Source organism: Trachypithecus francoisi, unplaced genomic scaffold (genome assembly GCF_009764315.1).
Source record: "Trachypithecus francoisi isolate TF-2019V2 unplaced genomic scaffold, Tfra_2.0 Lachesis_group16, whole genome shotgun sequence".
Taxonomy (NCBI): domain Eukaryota; kingdom Metazoa; phylum Chordata; class Mammalia; order Primates; family Cercopithecidae; genus Trachypithecus; species Trachypithecus francoisi.
The window spans coordinates 86,074,172-86,091,349 of record NW_022681461.1 but is presented as its reverse complement, the minus strand read 5'-3'; the positions used below and the strand labels follow the sequence as shown (position 1 = coordinate 86,091,349).

Genomic DNA, 17,178 nt, shown 5'->3' with positions numbered 1-17,178 from the left:
TGCTCCAAAGAATTTAGAGTATTTCTTCTTTGTTGTAAACATAAGTAAAACAACAGTTTACGAGATGAAGAGATCACCCACAAATCCATTTGTTAATCAAGACTATTATTTGTCCATGGTCTCTTCCAGTCTTTTTCTATATATATAATTTAACATAGTTATAATATAGACTTGGAATAATTTTATGACTTTGATAAAAGATTACATGGTATACACATGTATGCATGTATAAAAATAAATATATTACATGATTTTATTTTTCTTTTTTTTAAATTATACTTTAAGTTCCAGGGTACATGTGCACAATTTGCAGGCTTGTTACATATGTATACATGTGCCATGTGGGTGTGCTGCACCCATCAACTCATCATTTACATTAGGTGTGTATCTCCTAATGCTATCCCTCCCTGCTCCCCACATCCTGTGTCCAAGTGTTCTCATTGTTCAATTCCCACCTATGAGTGAGAACGCATGGTGTTTGGTTTTCTGTCCTTCCGATAGTTTGCTGAGAATGATGGTTTCCAGCTTCATCCATGTCCCTACAAAGAACATGAACTTATCCTTTTTTATGGCTGCATAGTATTCCATGGTGTATACGTGCCACATTTTCTTGATCCAGTCTATCATTGATGTACATTTGGGTTGGTTCCAAGTCTTTGTTATTAGTGCATAGTGCCACAATAAGCATATGTGTGCATGTGTCTTTATAGCAACATGATTTATAATCCTTTGGGTATATACCCAGTAATGGGATGGCTGGGTCAAATGGGATTTCTAGTTCTAGATCCTTGAGGAATCGCCACACTGTCTTCCAAAATGGTTGAACTAGTTTACAGTCCCACCAACAGTGTAAAAGTGTTCCTATTTCTCCACATCCTCTCCAGCACCTGTTGTTTCCTGACTTTTGGATGATTGCCATTCTAACTGGCATGAGATGGTATCTCATTGTGGTTTTGATTTGCATTTCTCTGATGGCGAGTGATGACGAGCATTTTTTCATGTGTCTGTTGGCTGCATACATGTCTTCTTTTGAGAAGTGTCTGTTCATATCCTTTGCCCACTTTTTGATGGGGTTGTTTGATTTTTTTCTTGTAAATTTGTTTAAGTTCTTTGTAGATTCTGGATATTAGCCCTTTTGTCGGATGGGTAGATTATAAAAATTTTCTCCCATTCTATAGGTTGCCTGTTCACTCTGATGGTAGTTTCTTCTGCTATGCAGAAGATCTTTAGTTTAATTAGATACCATTTGTCTATTTTGGCTTTTGTTGCCATTGCTTTTGGGTTTTAGTCATGAAGTCCTTGCCCATGCCTGTGTCCTGAATGGAATTGCCTAGGTTTTCTTCTAGGGTTTTTATGGTTTTAGGTCTAACATGTAAGTCCCTAATCCATCTTGAATTAATTTTTGTATAAGGTGTAAGGAAGGGATCCAGTTTCAGCTTTGTACACATGGCTAGCCAGTTTTCCCAGCACCATTTGTTAAATAGGGAATCCTTTCCCCATTTCTTGTTTTTCTCAGGTTTGTCAAAGATCAGATGGCTGTAGATGTGTGGTATTATTTCTGAGGGCTCTGTTTTTTTCCATTGGTCTATATTTCTGTTTTGGTACCAGTACCATGCTGTTTTGGTTGCTGTAGCCTTATAGTATAGTTTCAAGTCAGGTAGCATGATGCCTCCAACTTTGTTCTTTTGGCTTAGAATTGTCTTGGCAGTGTGGGCTCTTTTCTTGTTCCATATGAACTTTAAAGTAGTTTTTCCAATTCTGTGAAGAAAATCATTGGTAACTTGATGGGGATAGCATTGAATCTATAAATTACCTTGGACAGTATGGCCATTTTCACGATATTGAGTCTTCCTATCCATGAGCATGGAAGGTTCTTTCATTTGTTTGTGTCCTCTTTTATTTCATTGAGCAGTGGTTTGTAGTTCTCCTTGAAGAGGTCCTTCACGTCCCTTGTAAGTTGGATTCCTAGGTATTTTATTCTATTTGGAGCAATTGTGAATGGGAGTTCATTCATGATTTGGCTCTCTGTTTGTCTATTATTGGTGTATAGGAATGCTTGTGATTTTTGCCCATGGATTTTATATCCTGAGACTTTGCTGAAGTTGTTTATCAGCTTAAGGAGATTTGGGGCTGAGACGATGGGGTTTTCTAAATACGCAGTCATATCATCTGCAAACAGAGACAATTTGACTTCCTCTTTTCCTAATTGAATACCCTTTCTTTCTTTCTCCTGCCTGATTGCCCTGGCCAGAAGTATATTGAATAGGAGTGGTGAGAGAAGGCATCCCTGTCTTGTGCCAGTTTTCAAAAGGAATGCTTCCAGTTTTTGCCCATTCCGTATGATATTGGCTGTGGGATTGTCATAAATAGCTCTTATTATTTTGAGATACATTCCATCAATACCTAGTTTATTAAGAGGTTTTAGCATGAAGGGGTGTTGAATTTTATTGAAGGCCTTTTGTACATCTACTGAGATAATCATGTGATTTTTCTCATTGGTTCTGTTTATATTATGTATTATGTTTATCGATTTGCATATGTTGAAGCAGCCTTGCATCCCAGGGATGAAGCCAAATTGATCGTGGTGGATAAGCTTTTTGATATGCTGCTGGATTCAGTTTGCCAGTATTTTATTGAGGATTTTTGCATTGATGTTCATCAGTGATATTGGTCTAAAATTCTCTGTTTTTGTTGTGTCTCTGCCAGGCTTTGGTATCAGAATGGTGCTGGCCTCATAAAATGAGTTAGGGAGGATTCCCTCTTTTTCTGTTGATTGTAATAGTTTCAGAAGGATGGTACCAGCTCCTCTTTGTACCTCTGGTAGAATTCAGCTGTGAATCCATCAGGTCCTGGACTTTTTTTGGTTGATAGGCTATTAATTATTGCCTCAATTTCAGAACCTGTTATTGGTCTATTCAGGGATTCAATTTCTTCCTGGTTTAGTCTTGGGAGGGTGTATGTGTCCAGGAATTTATCCACTTCTTCTAGATTTTCTAGTTTATTTGTGTAGAGGTGTTTATGGTATTCTCTGATGGTAGTTTGTATTTCTGTGGGATCAGTGGTAATATCCCCTTTATGATTTTTTATTGCATCTATTTGATTCTTCTCTCTTTCCTTCTTTATTAGTCTTGCTAGCGGTCTGTCAATGTTGTTGATCTTTTCAAAAAACCAGCTCCTGGATTCATTTATTTTTTGAAGGATTTTTTGTGTCTCTATCTCCTTCAGTACTGCTCTGATCTTAGTTATTTCTTGCCTTCTGCTAGCTTTTGAACATGTTTGCTCTTGCTTCTCCAGTTCTTTTAATTGTGATGTTAGGGTTTCAATTTTACATCTTTCCTGCTTTCTCTTTTGGGCATTTAGTTCTATAAATTTCCCTCTACACACTGCTTTAAACGTGTGCCAGAGACTCTGGTATGTTGTGTCTTTGGTTCTCATTGGTTTCAAAGAACATCTTTATTTCTGCCTTCTTTTCATTATGTACCCAGTAGTCATTCAGGAGCAGGTTGTTCAGTTTCCATGTAGTTGAGCGGTTTTGAGTGAGTTTCTTAATGCTGAGTTCTAATTTGATTGCACTGCAGTCTGAGAGACAGTTTGATATAATTTCTGTTCTTTTAGATTTGCTGAGGAGTGTTTTACTTCCAACTATTTGGTCAGTTTTGGAATAAGTGTGATGTGGTGCTGAGAAGAATGTATATTCTTTTGATTTGGGGTGGAGAGTTCTGTAGATGTCTTTTAGGTGTGCTTGGTGCAGAGCTGAGTTCAATTCCTGGATTTCCTTGTTGACTTTCAGTCTCGTTGATCTAATATTGACAGTGGGGTGTTGAAGTCTCCCATTATCGTTGTGTGGGAGTCTAAGTCTCTTTGTAGGTCTCTAAGGACTTGCTTCATGAATCTGGGTGCTCCTGTATTGGGTGCATATATATTTAGGATAGTTAGCTCTTCTTGTTGAATTGATCACTTTACCATTATGTAATGGCCTTGTCTCTTTTGGTCTATATTTGTTTAAAATCTGTTTTATCAGAGACTAGGATTGCAACCTCTGCTTTTTTGTTGTTGTTGTTTTCCATTTGCTTGGCAGATCTTCCTCCCTCCCTTAATTTTGAGCTTGTGTGTGTCCCTGCATGTGAGATGGGTCTCCTGAATACAGCACACTGATGAGTTTTGACTCTTTATCCAATTTGCCAGTCTGTGTCTTTTAATTGGAGCATTTAGCCCATTTACATTTAAGGTTAATATTGTTATGTGTGAACTTGATCCTGTCATTATGATGTTAGCTGGTTATTTTGCTCGTTAGTTGATGGAGTTTCTTCCTAGCATCGATGGACTTTACATTTTGGCATGTTTTTGCAATTTTACATTTTGGCTGGTACCGGTTGTTCCTTTCCATGTTTAGTGCTTCCTTCCGGATCTCTTGTAGGGCAGGCCTGGTGGTGACAAAATCTCTAAGCATTTGCTTGTCTGTAAAGGATTTTATTTCTCCTTCACTTATGAAACTTAGTTGGGCTGGATATGAAAATTCTGGGTTGAAAATTCTTTTCTTTAAGAATGTTGAATATTGGCCCCCACTCTCTTCTGGCTTGTAGAGTTTCTGCTGAGAGATCTGCAGTTAGTCTGATGGGCTTCCCTTTGTGGGTAACCCGACCTTTCTCTCTGGCTGCCCTTAAGATTTTTTCCTTCATTTCAACTTTGGTGAATCTGACTTATGTGTCTTGGAGTTGCTCTTCTGGAGGAGTATCTTTGTGGCGTTCTCTGTATTTCCTGAATTTGAATGTTGGCCTGCCTTGCTAGATTGGGGAAGTTCTCCTGCATAATATCCTGAAGAGTGTTTTCCAACTTGGTTCCATTCTCCCCATCACTTTTAGGTACACCAATCAGATGTAGATTTGGTCTTTTCACATAGTCCCATATTTCTTGGAGGCTTTGTTGGTTTCTTTTTACTCTTTTTTCTCTAAACTTCTCTTCTCGCTTCATTTCATTCATTTGATCTTCAATCTCTGATACCCTTTCTTCCACTTGATCAAATCAGCTACTGAAGCTTGTGAATGCATCACATAGTTCTCATGCCATGGTTTTCAACTCCTTCAGGTCATTTAAGGTCTTCTCTATGCTGTTTATTCTTTTTTTTTTTTTTTTTTTGAGGTGGAGTCTCGCTCTGTCGCCCGGACTGGAGTGCAGTGGCCAGATCTCAGCTCACTGCAAGCTCCGCCTCCCAGGTTTACGCCATTCTCCTGCCTCAGCCTCCCGAGTAGCTGGGACTACAGGCGCCCGCCACCTCGCCCGGCTAGTTTTTGTATTTTCAGTAGAGACGGGGTTTCACCGTGTTAGCCAGGATGGTCTCGATCTCCTGACCTCATGATCCGCCCATCTCAGCCTCCCAAAGTGCTGGGATTACAGGCTTGAGCCACCGCGCCCGGCCTATGCTGTTTATTCTAGCTAGCCATTCCTCTAATCTTTTTTCAAGGTTTTTTTTTTTTTTTTTTTTTTTTTTTTTTGAGACGAAGTCTCGCTCTGTCACCCAGGCTGGAGTGCAGTGGCCAGATCTCAGCTCACTGCAAGCTCCGCCTCCCGGGTTCACGCCATTCTCCTGCCTCAGCCTCCCGAGTAGCTGGACTACAGGCGCCGCCACCTCACCCGGCTAGTTTTTGTATTTTTAGTAGAGACGGGGTTTCACCGTGTTAGCCAGGATGGTCTCGATCTCCTGACCTCGTGATCCGCCCGTCTCAGCCTCCCAAAGTGCTGGGATTATAGGCTTGAGCCACCGCGCCCGGCCTTTTCTCAAGGTTTTTAGCTTCTTTGCAATGGGTTCAAACATCCTCCTTTAGCTCAGAGAAGTTTGTTATTACCGATCATCTGAAGCCTACTTCTGTCAGCTCGTCAAAGTCATTCTCCGTCCAGCTTTGTTCCATTGCTAGCGAGGAGCTGCATTCCTTTGGAGGAGAAGAGGTGCTCTGATTTTTAGAATTTTCAGCTTTTCTGCTCTGGTTTTTCCCTCTCTTTGTGGTTTTATCTACCCTTGGTCTTTGATGATGGTGACATACAGATGGGGTTTTGGTGTGGATGTCCTTTCTGTTTGTTAATTTTCCTTCTAACAGTCAGGACCCTCAGCTGCAGAGCTGTTGGAGTTTTCTGGAGGTCCACTCCAGACCCTGTTTGCCTGGGTATCACCAGTGGAGGCTGCAGAACAGCAAATATTGCAGAACAGCAAATGTTGCTCCATGATCCTTCCTCTGAAAGCTTTGTCTCAGAAGGGCACCCAGCTGTATGAGGTGTCAGTCGGTCCCCACTGGGAGATGTTTCCCAGGTAGGCTATCGGGGATCAGGGACCTACTTGAGGAGGCACTCTGTCCGTTCTCAGATCTCAAACTCCATGCTGGGAGAACCACTACTCTCTTCAAAGCTGTCACACAGGGATGTTTAAGTCTGCAGAAGTTTCTGCTGCCTTTTGTTCAGCTATGCCCTGCCACCAGAGGTGGAGTATACAGAGGCAGGCAGGCCTCCTTGAGCTGCGGTGGGCTCCACCTAGTTCAAGCTTCCTGGTTGCTGTGTTTACGTACTCAAGCCTCAGCAATGGTGGACACCCCTCCCCCAGCCTCACTGTCACCTGCAGTTCCATCTCAGACTGCTATGCTAGCAATGAGCGAGGCTCCGTGGGTGTGGGACCCTCCGAGCCAGGTGCAGGATATAATCTCCTGGTCAGCCATTTGCTAAGACCATTGGAAAAGTATTAGGGTAGAAGTGTCCCAGTTTTCCAGGTACCGTCTGTTACATCTTCCCTTGGCTAGGAAAGGGAATTCCCCGACCCCTTATGCTTCCCAACCCCTTGTGCTTCCCGGGTGAAATGATGGCCCACCCTGCTTAGGCTCACACTCTGTGGCCTGTACCCACTGTCCAACAAGCCCCAGTGAGATGAACCCAGTACCTCAGTTGGAAATGCAGAAATCACCCGTCTTCTGTGTCGCTAAGGTTGGGAGCCGTAGGCTGGAGCTGTTCCTATTTGACCATCTTGTAACCAGGGCCTTTTTGTTTTTTTGTTTTTTTGTTTTTTTTTTGGAGACAGAGTCTCCCTCTGTCTCTCAGGCTGGAGTGCAGTGGCGCGATCTCAACTCACTGCAACCTCCACCTCCCGGGTTCAAGCGATTCCCTTGTCTCAGCCTCCCAGGTAGCTGAGATTACAGGCATCCACCACCACACCTGGCTATTTTTTTTGTATTTTTGGTAGATATGGGGTTTCACTGTGTTAGGATGGTCTCAATTTCCTGACCTCGTGATCTGCCCGCCTTGGCCTTCCAAAGTGCTGGGATTACAGACGTGAGCCACCATGCCCACCCTGCCTGGCTAAATTTTTTTTATTTTTAGTAAGAAAGGGTTTCACCGTGTTGCCCACGACTGGTCTTGAACTCCTGAGCTCGAGCAGTCTATCTGCCTCAGCCTCCCAAAGTGCTAGGGTTACAGGCATGAGCCACCGCACCTGGCCTGTATTTTGAGTTTGTTTACTATTTCATTGGTCTTGCTCCTGTCTTTTCTATTTTCTAACCTCTAATTTCTATTTTGGTTTATTATCTGACACATAGATTATTTAGAAGTGTACTGTTTAATTTTTAGTCAGTTAAGTGTTTTCTCATTTTTTAAATTGATTGTATTAGTTTTTTTTTTATTGCTGCTGTAACAAATTACCACAGGTTTAGTGGCTTAGAACAATACAGATTTATTATCTTACCATTCTAGATGTCAGAAATTCAAAATAGGCCTTACTGGGTTAAAAATCAAGGTGTCACCAGGGCTGCTTTTCTTTTGGTGGATCTAGGAGAGAATCCATTTTTTTACTTTTTAAGTTTCTCAAGGCTGCCCACATTCATTGGCTGATGACCCCATTCCTCCATCTTCAAAGCCCCATTGGCTGGTTGAGCCTTTCTCTGTATCACTTATCTGTATAACTCTTACACTCACCCTCCTGACTCCCTCTTTCCCTTATAAGGACCCTTGTGATTACATTAGGCCCACCCAGATAATCCAGGATAATCTTGCTATCTCAAGATCAACTGATTAGCAATCTTAATTTCATCTACAACCTTAATTCTTCCTTCTCATGTAACATAACATATTCACAGGTACCAGGCACTAGAATATGGACATCTTTGTGATGGAGTGCATTATTCTTTTGGAACTTTATGGCCCAGCATATGATCGATTTTGGTAAATGTTCTATGTACATGTGAAAAGAGCACTAACTCTGTCCTTGTTGGATGCAGTGTTATATGTATTTATATATATATATATATCAGGGCCCTTTTTTTAGGTCTGTTGTTTAGGTCTTATGTATCTTTACTGCTCTTTTGTCTGTTCTATCAGCTGTTTTAAAAGATTGGTTAAAATCCCACTATGACTGTGGATTTGATTATCTTCCTTTTTAATTTTGTCCATTTTTCCCTTGTATATTTGGAAGCTTTGTTATTAGATGCATACAAATTTAGCATTGTGATATCTTCCTTTTTGACTCCTTTAATACTATGAAGTATCCCCTTTTTATGACTACCAATGCTTCATCTCTTCTTTATGTTTCATGACATTGAAATTTTTAAAGAATACAAGCCATTTATTTTACAGAATTTGACTCAATTTGTGTTAGTCTTACGTTCCCTCATAATTAGATTCAGGTTTCACATTTTTGGTTGGAATATTACATAAGTAATATGAATCCTTCTCAGGGTATTACCTCTGGAGATATATGATGCCCCTTAACATATGTTAATTGGCCAGGCACGTTGGCTCATGCCTGTAATCCCAGCACTTTGGGAGGCTGAGGTGGGCAGATCACCTGAGGTCAGGAGTTTGAGACCAGCCTGGTCAACATGACAAAACCCCATCTCTACTAAAAATACAAAAATTAGCTGGGCGTGGTGGCAGGCACCTGTAATCCCAGCTACTCGAGAGGCTGAGGCAGGATAATCACTTGGACCTGGGAGGTGGAGGTTGCCGTGAGCTGAGATCTCGCCATTGTGCTCCAGCCTGAGAGACAAGAGCAAAACTACATCTCAAAAAAAAAAAAAAAAATAGCGTTAATTACAAGCGCTTGGATCAAATGTCATTTTCTTTCTCCACTGTATATTTAATATTTTCCCTTTTTGTAAATAAGCAATTTGGAAAAATGATTGCTTATATTAATTTTGAGTTAGCATAAATAACCACATGTCCAAAAATACTCCAGATGTACTTAGTTTTTGTTTATGTTTATAGGGAAGAACAGCTTTGCATTGGTCCTGCAACAATGGATACCTTGATGCCATTAAATTACTGCTAGACTTTGCTGCGTTCCCTAATCAGATGGAAAACAATGAAGAGAGGTAAGTTGTTGTTGACTTCTTTTTTTTTTTTTTAAGATGGAGTCTCGCCCCGTCACTCAGCCTGGGATACAGTGGCACGATTTTGGCTCACTGCAACCTCCACCTCCTGGGTTCAAGCAATTCTCCTGCTTCAGCCTCCTGAGTAGCTGGGATTACAGGCATGCACCATCACACCTAGCCAATTTTTTTGTATTTTTAGTAGAAATGGGGTTTCACCATGTTAGCCAGGCTGGTCTCGAACTCCTCACCTCGTGATCCACCCACCTCAGCCTCCGAAAGTGCTGGGATTATAGGCGTGAGCCACCTCGCCCAGCCAAGTTGCTGACTTTTTTTTTAAAAAGTGCTCTTTGCTTATCATACATCCTTTCTACCAGATTTTTTAAATCTCAAGATTAGATGTTGTTCAGAAATAATAACTATACTCATAAGAAAACATTACACTAAGAAATACTGAGCCAGAATAGAAGAGCAAAACTTCCATGTGACGTTGATTTAGAATCATGGGATTTTATAGCTCTTCAGAATTTTATCTATTGCCTAGGGCAAGCACACATTTTGCAGATGAGAAAATTTTAGTCCTGCTTCTGACTTCTGGCTAACATAAGGTCAGTGAAGTCCTGATTGACTGGGCCCAGGAGTTCATTTAGGCCAGCAGAATGTGTTACATATTCCAGAGGTTTCTCTTGATGAAGAGGATATTATCAGTCAGTGGACAAAGAGATGCCACCATGTAGCATGAAAACATAAGGAGAAGTTAAGATGAAAGTTCAGGGTTTAATCTAAATGCAGATTGCATGAATAATATAAGGTGTGGAGACTTATGTTAGGGTTATTGCCCAAGAATCCACACCCAATAAAAAGGACCAAACAGGCCAGGTGCGGTGGCTCACGCCTATAATCCCAACACTTTGGGAGGCCGAGGCGAGCAGATCTCCTGAGGTCAGGAGTTCGAGACCAGCCTAGTTAACATGGTGAAACCCCATCTCTACTAAAAATACAAAAAAATTAGCCAGGCATGGTGGTACATGCCTGTAATCCCAGCTACTCGGGAGGCTGAAGCAGAAGAATTGCTTGAACCCAGGAGGTGGAGGTTGCAGTGAGCCGAGATCATGCCACTGCACTCCAGCTTTGGCAACAGAGTGAGACTCTGTCTCAAAAAAAAAAAAAAAAGGAGGAAACAGAATGTGAAGTCTAAGGAAGAGCGATTCTCGGTGGTCTTAGATCTAGGAAGATTCTTATAATTTGTAGGTAACAACTGAGTTTGTGATCACCCTTCCATACCTGAGGTCCTGTTACAGGAAAGGGGTCCCGATCCAGACCCCACCAGGGGTTCTTGGTCTTGCACAAGAAAGAATTCAGGGCAAGTCTGCAGTGCAAAGTGAAAGCAAGTTTATTAAGAAAGTAAAGGAATAAAAGAATGTCTACTCCAGAGACAGAGCAGCCCTGGGGGCTGCTGGTTGCCCATTTTTTTATGGTTATTTTTTGATGATATGCTAAACAAGGAATGGATTATTCATGCCTCCCCTTTTCAGACCTTATAGGATAACTTCCCGACTTTGCCATGGCATTTGTAAAATGTCAGGGCGCTGGTGGGAGTGTAGCAGTGAGGACGACCAGAGGTCACTCTGGTCGCCATCTTGGTTTTGGTGAGTTTTGGCCGGCTCCTTTACTGCAATCTGTTTCATCAGCAAGGTCTTTATGACCTGTATTTTGTGCTGACCTCCTATCTCATCCTGTGACTTAGAATGCCTTAACCTTCTGGGAATGCAGCCCAACAGGTTTCAGCCTCATTTTACCAGATCCTCTTTAAGATGGAGTTCACACGCCTCTGACAGTCCCTCTGACCTAGGTCTTTGTGTTAGTTCCCATGTTTCATGGATGCTCTAACTAAAATGGCTCCTGCTATAATACCATTCTCATCTTCTTAGCCACCACCCATTCTTTCTTTCTATTAGTTGGTGGGAAACTTTGTTGAGAAGGGACTTCTCTAGGTCCATCTCAGAGGAAACATGTTCCTGTTTTCTAGAACCAACCCCTTTACCACTTCTTTCAGAAACTTCCCTCATTAGAGGGACAGCTGAAGATGTCTCCCTTTGAAACTCTTAAAAAAAAAAAAAAAAGTTTAAGAATCCTCAGACTTAGTGATGACTTGTTTTGTTTCTATAAAAATTTATTCTGTGTAACAGCATTTACTGCCTGACTGCTATATTTTTAAGGAAACAATGAAATTTTTTTAACTCAATTTCCATTTATATGCTAAACCTTGAATATGAGACCTAAGTAACTGCATGAATTAAGGTGTTTACTCTCTCCCAGAATAAGCATATGTTAATTACAGACCAAAAGACCAAAGGAAAAATCCTCATAACTGTACTTGCCAAACTATAGATAAAAAGAGACAGTGGCAATAACCCAATCTCTGTTAATGTTTCATCAGCAATGTACCTTGATGTACAAATGTCAGAACTTGGCACTGCCTTTTACGTTAATGACATTCCAGTTTAGGCATTCTACTCATCCCATCAGGCCATTCCCTGCCACATGGCAGGTCCAATTGTATCTTGTCTGTTGTCTATATCCACATTGTTTCTTGGTTGGTTAGCATCAGTGTAGGGCTAATTTTTACTTCTCATACATTGACACTAGTCAGTTGATGAACACCGTATAGACATAATTTTTGCCAGCTTCTGCTGACTTTCAGTCAATAACTATTTGGGGTGTGACACACTCACCCCAACACTGATGGGAATATTCACAGCACTTGAATTTTTCTAAATTGAATTTGGGATAAAGAAAGATTCAGTAGTAGTAATCACAATGTGTTTTATGATCACACTTGTTTTAAATGCTAGGTATAGACTTCAATCTTAAAATGATGCTAGATATTTGGATTGTGTCTCTGAATAAAAAAATGAGAATACTAATTTGAATAAACCAATTACAAAAACACATTTTTTTAGAAAATTGGGTAAATTTGATTATGAAGTGGTCCTTAGATTTTACTAAGGAATTCCTGATAATTTTGTTAGTATAATAATGGCATTGTGACTATGCCCATATTATTTACTGATGAATACTTAAACAGATAGAGATGAAGATGTTACAGGAAAGTGGTCCCAATCCCAACCCCAAGAGAGGGTTCTTGGATCTCTCGCAAGAAACAATTCAGGGTGAGTCCGCAGTGCAAAGCAAAAGCAAGTTTATTAAGAAAGTAAAGTGGTAAAAGTACAGCTACTCTATAGACAGAGTAGGGCATTCCCAAAAGTAAGAGGAGGAACGAGGCCACCCTACGTATAATATTTGTTTATATACAAGATAAAAAAAAGGATTATGGGGAGATGTGCTATGCTACAAGGGTTTATGATAAAGAATTCATTTTCTTAATTACTACATTTTGCAAGAATCAATATTATTATCTTTAAAGCAAAATTAGGAATGCCTTTGTTCTCCAGATATCAGGATATTAGGACTCTCTCAAGTCTGGGTCTGTTTAGTAAACATTATCAGTCTGTTCCCTTAACTGTAAACATCTAGGAATACCTTTCTGGGAATGCAACCCAGCAAGCCCCAGCCTCATTTTCCTAGCCCTCACTCAAGGTAGAGTCCTCTGCTTCCAACACCTCTGACAAAATGATAGAAATTCCGAGATTAGCTGTAAAATACTCTAGCAAAGGCCAGGCGCGGTGGCTCACGCCTATAATCCCAGCACTTTGGGAGGCCGAGACGGGCAGATCACAAGGTCAGGAGATCGAGACCATCTGGCTGACACGGTGACACCCCGTCTCTACTAAAAATACAAAAAATTAGCCAGGCATGGTGGTGGGTGCCTGTAGTCTCAGCTACTTGGGAGGCTGAGGCAGGAGAATGGCGTGAACCTGGGAGGCAGAGCTTGCAGTGAACCGAGACTGAGCCACTACACTCTAGCCTGGGTGACAGAATGAGACTGTCTCAAGAAAAAAAAAAAAATACTCTAGCAAAAATAAAAAGGAAGGGGCTATATGAAGCAAATGTAGCAAAAAATTGTTAAATTTAGGCATTGAGTATGTAAAGGTTTATTGTGTTATTCTTTCTACATTTTTTATGCTTAAAATTTTTTGTAATAAAAATATAATTTTTTACAGTAAAAACACTTAAGATATAATTTTCAATCCAGAAGCAGCCTAAGAAGTCTAGTTCTTTTCTTCCTTTCCCCTTTTACAGATAAGGAAACAAAAGACCAGAGAAGTTAAGAGAATGCCCAGGGTCACACAGGTCCCCTGACTCCCAGATGAGCATTCTTTAGGATATATTAAGCTACATGTTATTTCCTTTCATAATATTTGTAGGTAAAGAAATAATTTGGGCCCTACATTTTATAAACTAAATTTTGTTAATCCTGCTTATATGTTATGTGGAGGATACTACCTATTAATAATTATAGAAAAAATGATCAAACTTACCAAATACATATGTTGTTTGCACATCGATTTAAGAAACGTTTTATTCGATAGAAAACATACTAAGTAATTGATATACGTGTTGTGGAAGGATTACTGAAATGGGAGACATGTTATCTTAGTTCTAGTCTGCATTGTATAGAAACAATTTACATAACCTTTGGTAAGTTGCTTAACCTCTCTGAATCTGTTCATCCATTTATAAAATGAAGGTATTGAACTAAATGACCTTTAGAATTCAGTTTAGCTCTACTACTGCAAGGTTTAATGACTCTATGGTAATTTTTTCTGTTAGAGAAAGCACAATCAAGGAAGGCATTTTAGAACTTGTAGCAAGAATTTTTTTAATTCTCCTGAATTTAAAAAATACTATCCACTTATAAATGATGTTTTAAAGTTTATATAGATGCCTCTCTACTTACAGCCTTCTGGTCCCTGAACAGTAAGTGGCAAATGAAGCTGTCCTAAAATGGAAGTTCCTTAATTTCAGTGTTTGGGGTTTCCTCCCAAACTCAATTTCCTTACTAAAGTGATCAAAATACTCCTAAAATGAAAAACCTCTTCCTTTTATGTCTTAACTGTGACTGTTAGGTAAGTTTTGAAGAGAAATCATTTTTTTTCTATAATTGGATGATTTTCTACGTGTAGTCATGCATCCATATAATCATCCTTTTTTCTGCCTCATAAATCATCTGATGTGTTCTCCCAAGACCTTTGATGGCCTTGGGCTGGTCAAAGTCATCCTGAGAGGAATCAGCATCAGTGGTGGTCATAGGATGGTCATAGATACTAGTTTGGGTCCTATGGAGATAATATTTTTGATAAGCTGCTATGGTATTGCAAACCATACAGCAGTGAATGTCCTGTAATAATAATCAGAGCTGACATTTATTAACTGCTTCCTTTGGGCCAGGAACATTGCTATCCTCTTTATACTTATTCTTCCATTTTCTTCTCATGCCAGGTCTGCAGCGTATTACATTGTTTATCAGATGAGGAAAACTGAGGCTTAGAAATGTAAAGTAAGTTGTTTAAAAAGTGATAGTCATCATTACAATTGTTGGATGGTAGAATTAGGGGAATTTTTTTACTTCAATTTTCTTTTTTTGCAGTGTTTGAGTTCATAAAATCTATATCATTTTGACAAAGTAATTTTTCTTTAAAAAAGGAAATCATATCTCCCAGATATGAACAGTGGTTAATTCTCAAGGTGGGAATATGGATGATAGCTATTTTCCTCTGTGTATTTACCCAATTTTTTATGTTTCCAAAATTTAAAAAGAATTTTTTTTTTTTTTGAGACGGAGTCTTGCTCTGTCGCCCGGTCTGGAGTGCAGTGGCCGGATCTCAGCTCACTGCAAGCTCCGCCTCCCGGGTTTACGCCATTCTCCTGCCTCAGCCTCCCGAGTAGCTGGGACCACAGGCGCCCGCCACCTCGCCCGGCTAGTTTTCTGTATTTTTAGTAGAGACGGGGTTTCACCGTGTTAGCCAGGATGGTCTCGATCTCCTGACCTCGTAATCCGCCTGTCTCGGCCTCCCAAAGTGCTGGGATTACAGGCTTGAGCCACCGCGCCCGGCCAAAAAGAAAATTTTTTTTAAAGAATGGGCTTGATGCAGTGGCTCATGCCTGTAATTCCAACACTTTGGTAGGCCAAGGCAGAAGAATTGCTTGAGCTCAGGAGTTCGAGACCAGCCTGGAGAACATGGCGAAATCCCATCTCTACAAAAAATACAAAAATTGGCCGGGTGCAGTGGCTCACGTCTGTAATCCCAGCACTTTGGGAGGCCGAGGTGGGCAGATCACCTGAGGTCAGGAGTTAGAGACCAGCCTGATCAATATGATGAAACCCCGTCTCTACTAAAAATACAAAAAAAAATAGGCAGGTGTGGTGGCATGCACCTGTAATCCCAGCTACTCGGGAAGCTGAGACAGGAGAATTGCTTGAACCGGGAAGCAGAGGTTGCAGTGAGCTGAGATTGCGCCATGGCACTCCAGCTTGGGCAACAAGAGCAGAACTCCATCTCAAAAAAACAAAAAACCAAAAATTAGCCAGACTTGGTGGTACATGCCCATAGTCCAAGCTACTTGGAGGGGGGTGAGGCAGGAGGACTACTTGAGCCCAGAAGGGGTCGAGGCTGCAGTAAGCTGTGTTCGCACCACTGCACTCCAGCCTAGGCAACAGAGTGAGACCCTGTCTCAAAAAAAAAACAAAAGAAAAAGAATGTGCCAAAAATAGCACATATAGAAAGCTGCCATTTAAGATTTAAATATACAACAATATGACAATAATATTCATCCCTTATAGTCAAAACAGTGATGTATATACACTGTACAAAATGTAAAAGGATATTCACTGAAGACTCAATGTTCCTCCTACCCCTGCCTCTGAGACAGCTAGTTTTCCTACCCCAGAGGCATCACTGTTAGAAGTTTCTTGGAAAACTTCTGGAAATACATTTTCATAGATAAACATACAGGGATTTTTTTTTTTTTTTTGAGACGGAGTCTTGCTCTGCCGCCCAGGCTGGAGTGCAGTGGCCGGATCTCAGCTCACTGCAAGCTCCGCCTCCCGGATTCACGCCATTCTCCTGTCTTAGCCTCCCGAGTAGCTGGGACTACAGGCGCCCGCCTCGTCGCCCGGCTAGATTTTGTATTTTTTAGTAGAGACGGGGTTTCACCGTATTAGCCAGGATGGTCTCGATCTTCTGACCTCGTGATCCGCCCGTCTCGGCCTCCCAAAATGCTGGGATTACAGGCTTGAGCCACCGCGCCCGGCCAGGGATTTTTTTAATATGCAAATAGAACATGCCATAATAAATCCTGTTTCTTGCCTTTTTCTTTGTCTTCATTTAACAAGACATCCTGGAGGTTGTTCCTTATTTATTCATATACAGCAGTAATGACTGCATATACAGATGTCTTCATTATATAGATGGCCTGTGCATTGTTTAAGCAGTCGTCTGTTGATAGACATTGAGGGTGTCTCTATTCTTTTGCTATGAGTAACTATACTTCCATGAGTAGCCTTGTACATAAAGCATTTCACATGAAAGCAGATCCGTAACATCAATTCCTAAGAGTGAAATGGCTATGTCAAATGGCATATATGTGTGAATAATTTTGATAAATATTGCCAAATCATCCTCCCTAAAAGTTAAAGTAGTATATGAGAGAGCCTGACTCTATCCTTGCCAGTGCAGTGTCTTACTAAGTTTTCTGATTTTTGCAAATCTGATCATCATTGAAAGGTACTTTCTCATGTTAGTCTAATTCATATTTCTCTTAAATTAGTGAGGTTGAACGTATTTCTTATATGTTAAGAGCTATTAGTATTTACTCTTCTGAGAACTGTTATCTTTGTCTTTGGTGTTTTTTTTACCCTGTAAAATTTTGTTATTTT

The 17,178-nt window shown here is 40.6% G+C and overlaps 1 protein-coding gene across 10 annotated transcripts in view; it reads left to right on the top strand.

Moving 5' to 3' along the window:
• The window catches only part of INVS (inversin), a 236,276-nt gene that overhangs the window by 186,819 nt on the left and 32,279 nt on the right, over positions 1–17,178 (top strand). For all 10 annotated transcript variants that reach the window (XM_033237974.1, XM_033237972.1, XM_033237970.1 and 7 more), the window contains one exon: positions 9,235–9,341. In XM_033237974.1, the coding sequence (XP_033093865.1) occupies positions 9,235–9,341 (107 nt within the window). The remainder of the gene's footprint in view (positions 1–9,234; positions 9,342–17,178) is intronic.